We start from the raw sequence: 6,174 nt of genomic DNA, 5'->3' as shown, positions 1-6,174 counted from the left end.
AGATCTCTACTATAAGAAAAGACAAAGATAAAAATATAAGCAGCTGCAAAGCAAGGAGAACCGGGAGGTGGGCAGCAGAGGCACACAACAGATGCCCATAACTCCAGTTCTATGAGTCAGTGTTTCTGACGTGACAACACAGGAATAATACTCATAGGGAGAGCAAGATGAGCTATGCTGGGTGAGCACACAGTGAAAGAACTGATGTGGGAGCAGCAGCGTTCGAAGAGACGCAGGTTTACAGCGGCAGATTCAAAGGCAAACGAAAGGGTTAAGCAATCAGCGCGTGTCACTCCTGTGTCATTCCACATTAAGTCACTGGGCAGTTATTACAAATAGTTACCTGCAGTTTCCAGTGGGGGAGGCAAGCATACTCCAGTCAAGGGGTTTTGGAGAAACAGGTGCAATGAAGTCATGGTCAAACAATTTATTTACTGTAAACTTTAGACTTTGCTCAGGAAAACAACCAAAGCTGCCCCTCAAGTCCCTGCCTACAACACCCCGTTTGAGCAAATAAGAGGGGCGAGGAGAGTCCATGTTCACAGCGAAAGGTCCGAGAGACTCAATATCTTCCAGTCCAAGGGTGCAGGAAGGAAGGTCTCCTTCAGATACAAATTACCAGCAGCAATATATTACCCCTAATACTTGATCAATGAGGTAGATATGCAGGAAAAGTCATCAAAACATAGCAGCCCCAGGTCCTTTGAGACTGAAGCCCTTCAGACATAAACTTAACAAGTTCCAGGCAAAGAGGAACTGAACTGTACAAGAAACAGTTACTCAAATATATTTTCTTACAACTTAAAAAAATAAAAAATAAAAAGGCAGAAGGATATCTTTCCTCCTGCACATCTCTGTACAATTTTATTCTAAATTTATTACACTCAAGTTAAATAGTCTGTTTAGTGTTTTGTTGCGGGGAATTGGGGAGAAAGGGTGTCTTAAAAAGTAGAAAACCTGCATTACAGCAGTGAGTCATTTGTACTACAATTCCTCCCTTGTGAATCAATGCTATCACTGGGCACAGTACCTTGCTGGTTCACAAAGTCTTCCGTGCCTGGGGGGTCTTCACACAGCAGTTCACTGTCTTTCTCCTCCCCCAGGTGATATCCACTCTGTTCCCCTGTGTAGTCAGTCCTGTCGTTGCTGTTGCTGGAGCAGCCATTCCCATAGGCCTTCAGTGAAGACCTGCGCAGGCAGAGAAGCTCCTGGAAGGCAATCCTGAAATCTGGGCTCCGGCAGTAGATAAGGGGATTGAAAGCGGAGTTGATGTAGCCCAACCAGTTTAGAAGGATGTAAATTTCCTTAGGGATGAGGTTATCCTGGATCACGTGCACGATGTTGACAATGAAGAAGGGCAGCCAGCACAGGGTGAAAGTGCCCATGATAATGCCTAAAGTCTTGAGGGCTTTGTGTTCCTTCAAGTAGAACTTGGAGGTCCTGCGTTGTCCTAGACCGCTCCGCCCATCCTGCTCCGCTGGATTGATGTTTTGGGCGTGGAAGCGGCCCTCGGATCTGTCGATCTTCTGGAGCTGCCTTTTGGCTACCTGGAACACCCTGGAGTAGACGAACACCATGACCACCAGGGGCAGGTAGAAGGACACAATGGAGGAGGCAATGGCGTAGGGCTGGTTCGTGAAGAAGTCACAGCAGGTTTCCTTAGCATAGCAGCTGATAGCTTCCTTGTGGCTGGCTCGGTACCAGTGCATCTGAATGGGTAAGAAGGAGGTAAGGCCAGACACGATCCAAACCATCAGAATGACCACCCGGGCCTTATTCTTGGTCAGCAGGCACTGATACTTGAAGGGTGACGTGATGGCAAAGTAGCGATCCACAGCGATCACGCACAGGGTCTCAATGCTGGCCGTGACGCACAACACGTCAATGGAAGTCCAAAACTCACACCAGAAGTTGCCAAAAGTCCACATTTTCATGAGGATGTGGCAGGCCCCAAAGGGCACCACTGCCAGGCCCATGACCAGGTCAGCACAGGCCAGGGAGGTGATGAAGTAGTTGGTGACCGTCTGCAGACGCTCAAACTTGGCAATGGCTGTGATGACCAGCACGTTTCCAAACACGATAGCCAGGACAATAAGCGACATGAGGATGCCCATGCCCACCACCCAGGCCTCGTCCCGTTCCAGCGTGACGTCTTGGTCTGGCGCGTGGCTTGCGTTGGGCGCCAGCAAAAAGAGGCTGCGGTTCCCGGGCTGCCCCATGGCACGCAGGCTGGCAGGTGAGCGCACAGGCTGCCGGCGCACCAGCCGCCCTCAGCGAGCGGACCTCCGGCGGGGCGCTGCGGGCAGCAAGCAAGCACCTGGAAGACTCATTCAGCGGCCGTGGGTGTGGGTGTGGTAGGGGTGCGTGGTGCACTCGGCTACAGAGGTGCTCTGGGCTCGCAGTGCCCGTCAGTTCCAGCCAGTTCCAGCTTGCGCTCTGGAGAAGCCGTCTCTGAGTGCGCGCTGTCCGTTATGTGCCCAGGACTTTAGGGGAACTGCCCTCCCCGTGACGTGCTAGAACTTTCAACCAATAGAACGCGGGAAGCCCCAAAGGGGCGAGGCCCACGCCCTCTCCCGCCCCTTCCCTCCCCTCTCCTGCCTGCTCCTGGCGCTGGCCGGGGCGGGACCCAACTGCTCTAGGAGGGCGGGTCGGCCGCCACTCTCTCGGGGCTCCCTCGGCTGGCCCCGGAGGCTGAAGCCGGCTCTGGCGAGCTTACCAGCCAACTAGAAGGTGCTGGTTCTTTCGTGGCTGCTACCTGTCTGCCTGGGACACCTCTGCGGCTTAGGTCTCAGGGCAGATGGCAATACTCCGGCACTCCCTCGCATTCGGAAATAGATGAGAGTGCCCACCGAGACACGCACAGACAGGCACACTGTACCCCGACATACATGCTCAGACTTATACGGAACCACAGACACTCTGCCACACCCTTCCAGCGCATCAACGAGCGCGCAGGCACAGAAGCCCATAGGCACAAAGTCACCCCTCTCCAACACAAGAGACATGGCCAGGAGCAAACCAGGAGCACCCAGAAGCATGAAGACACGGACATACGGACAAAAAGAAATAAACAAATAGCATACAAACGCCCACTTGGAGGCAAGCAGGGTGCCGCAGAGAAGGACTTCTCCATCAGGGTATTCCAAACTCTTTACCCTTGCCCCCTGGACATCCACCCCATCTTCCCCAATACACAGGACTCATGGCATATTCCCTTTCAGACATTAGGCAAGACCACAGGTGGTGACTTTAACAACAGCCAATTTCCTCAACATGCTTGCTCTCCAGTACTTTTGGTGCCCTCCTAGGGAAATTGCAGGGGTTGAGACCTAATTTTATTCTTGGGATTTTATTTGGAGCTGGGGTATACATGTATGTGCTTGGGGACAGGAAGAGAAGCTTGTATGCTTTAATTCTTAATTCTAGGGAGTGTGGCATCATTCCTTCCTTATCTGTTAAAATGAGAATATGTTGAAAATGAAATAATTTTCAAGTTCAACTTCTTCAATAATCCCTTTGCAACTAGAAAAATCTCCTGTTGGGTAGTTTGTTGATCTGTTGGGCTGAGCCATATGAAATTGCCACTTTTCTGTAGTATCTGACTTTAAATAGATGACAATTTCATATGGCTCAGATTATTAAGAAGGTATTAACATTAAGAAATGTTTTGAAACCACAGAAAGAAAAAGATAACTTCTCTTAAAAAACTAGAGTCTTTGTCCATGAAATATTATCCTTTGCATCTGGCATATGAATTTACTGTTTAAAAAATTAATTTTCAGGGTTTGATTTCACATGTATCATTTGTGTCTTTGAAAAATGGAAAGTATTTCATGCAGTGTAACTGAACATATTTTCTGGATTACATAATAACATAACAATGGCTAACATTTATGGAACGTTCTGCTATGTGCTTTTCATGCATTATTCCATTTAATCCTTCCCACAGTCCCATGGTGTGTGTTAGGGTGGGGTGGGATATAACTATTTTTAGCTTAATTTACAAATGGGTCTCAAAGAAGAAAATAGCTTGCCCATGGGCACAGGACCAGGCAGTACCAGTAGCAGGAGTTGAACCCAGTTCTGTTTGACTCTAAAATCCATCTTTTAATCCTTTCAATGTACTGTGTCACCACAGTGCAGAAAGGAATAGAGGATGGGGAAGAAGGACCACAACTGGAATAGGAATACCAGGTTTCAAATTCTCATCTTAGAACTTTCTAGCTCATATTCCTTAGGCAAATAAAAAATGTGGAGCCTAATTTCCTCCATGTCCAAATGAGGAATAAAGTCATTTCCATTGTGCTGAATGAGAATCAGATGATATAATGACAAATGTAATTATGATTTGCACTTATCAATGCCACACAAATAAAGGTTATACATGAAATTTATATAAATTACTTAGTTGTTTAGAAGATATTGTTAGTATTCTCCAATAGAACACTAAAATGCTTTAGGACAAAAGTAACTGGGGCATTTACATGAGAAGCATAATTCAGAAACAAAATTTAAACTACATGCTCTTTTTAACTTTCTTCACTAGCAGAAATTGTTTTTGCATGACAGATGCCTTAAAATAACAAATATTTCCCATAAAAGCCACACATATTAATTAAGAATCTATTATGTTCACATAGTTTTCAAAATATACCCACCCCATATTTGTGTTTTCCAAAATTGGCTCTGGTATGATGCATTTTAGGAAGAGGCAGTGTGCATTATGCAATTATGCAATATTTCTTTAAATATATATCTACCCCAAATTGTGAAACTGGGCCATTTAAAGCCTCCTTCCTGTTTGTGAAGCTATGAAATAAATAAGCATATTGTTTAACCTTTTTATAACAATAAAAGAGCAAAGAAAGCCCTTATAGGACAAACATTAATTGATCATCTAGATATACACATTAAGTCACTTAAAATTTTAATGTTGACTATTTTGGGAAGCACCTTTTAAAAAAACCCACAAACACTAAACCCAGAAGGGAGGCTGCTTATGTCAACAAAGTACCAGGCCTTTGCCTCATCATCTTTGCCAAATGGGCACCCCTCTCTCAATCTCTTCCCGTTTCTTTTTCTTGTATCACTGTGGCTGATAGAAATTTCAAAATGTCTTCATGCCAGGAGTCTTTTACATGACCTCCCTTTTAGAATTGTAGGATTAAAGACAGTTAGAAAGGAAAAGAGTTTAGTAGATCATTTATTCTCTCCACGCTTCCAGTTTGAAAATTAGGAAAGTGCCTGGTTGAAGATGGCAGGGAAGATTGGGAGTCCAGGTCTGTTCCTGGTCTCACATGTTTTCACTGCCCAACATTGTAGCTTCATTTCCCAGTGGAGGAATGTGACTAGCACTGCTTACTGGGCTTATGGTCTTAGAGAGTTAATGTTTTAGTTGAACTGGAAAGTTCTAAATGTACCTTTGTCTGATATAAGGAAAAGCAGGCTCTTTTATGGTGATTGATAGTGTCTAACTACATATTTTGTCAGTCCCTTAAGACCTTGATTTGTCGTTTCCTGCCTGCCAAACAAGAAAAAAAAAAGTCACATTTTAATTTACCAAACAAATGTTTAAAGAGGAGTAAGGCTCTGTGAGCCAGGGAATGCTCTCACATGAATATCTGGACGCTTTAGGACAATCTTAGACTGGTCTTGGCTTAGGCAAGATTATTTCCATCTTTTAAAACACTTATTTTTGTTGTTGAGGTGTAATTGATATGTAACACATCAGTTTCAAGTGTACAATGTAATGATTCAGTAGTTGTATTCATTGTGAAGTGATCACCTCAATAAGTCTTGTTACCATCCATCACCATGCATTAAAAGTTAACTTTTAGGATTTGTTCTCTTGGCAACTTTCAAGTATGCTCTACAATATTACAGACTGAAGTCACCATGCTATACATTACATCCCCATGACTTATTTATTTTATAATTAGAAGTTTGTACCTCTTGACCCCCTTCACCTGTTTTACCCTCTCCCTATCACCCTTCCCCTCTGGCAAACACCATTTTGTTCTCTGTATCTATGACTTCTGTTTTGTTTTCCTTTGCTGTTCACTTGTATTATTTTTTAGATTTCACGTGCAAATGAAATCATATGCATTTGTCTTTCTTTGTCTGACATTTCATTTAGCATCATTCCCTTAAGGTTCATCCATGTTGTTGTAAATG

The 6,174-nt window shown here is 44.5% G+C and overlaps 1 protein-coding gene across 1 annotated transcript; it reads right to left on the bottom strand.

Annotated features, from left to right (window-relative positions):
• Window positions 1–412: 412 nt before the first annotated feature.
• On the bottom strand, window positions 413–2,481 carry ADRB2 (adrenoceptor beta 2). The gene has a single exon (XM_043913227.1). It carries the CDS (start codon window positions 2,217–2,219, stop codon window positions 963–965), a length of 1,257 nt encoding a protein of 418 aa, XP_043769162.1. The 5' UTR covers window positions 2,220–2,481; the 3' UTR covers window positions 413–962.
• Between the last annotated feature and the right edge of the window lie 3,693 nt (window positions 2,482–6,174).

Source organism: Cervus elaphus, chromosome 9 (genome assembly GCF_910594005.1).
Source record: "Cervus elaphus chromosome 9, mCerEla1.1, whole genome shotgun sequence".
In the NCBI taxonomy this organism is placed as follows: domain Eukaryota; kingdom Metazoa; phylum Chordata; class Mammalia; order Artiodactyla; family Cervidae; genus Cervus; species Cervus elaphus.
The sequence above is the reverse complement of the archived record's forward strand: the minus strand, read 5'-3'. Positions and strand labels throughout refer to the sequence as shown.

Coding starts and splice junctions, on each gene's coding strand:
- ADRB2 (XM_043913227.1), bottom strand. CDS start 2,219: ATGGGGCAGCCCGGGAACCGCAGCCTCTTTTTGCTGGCGCCCAACGCA.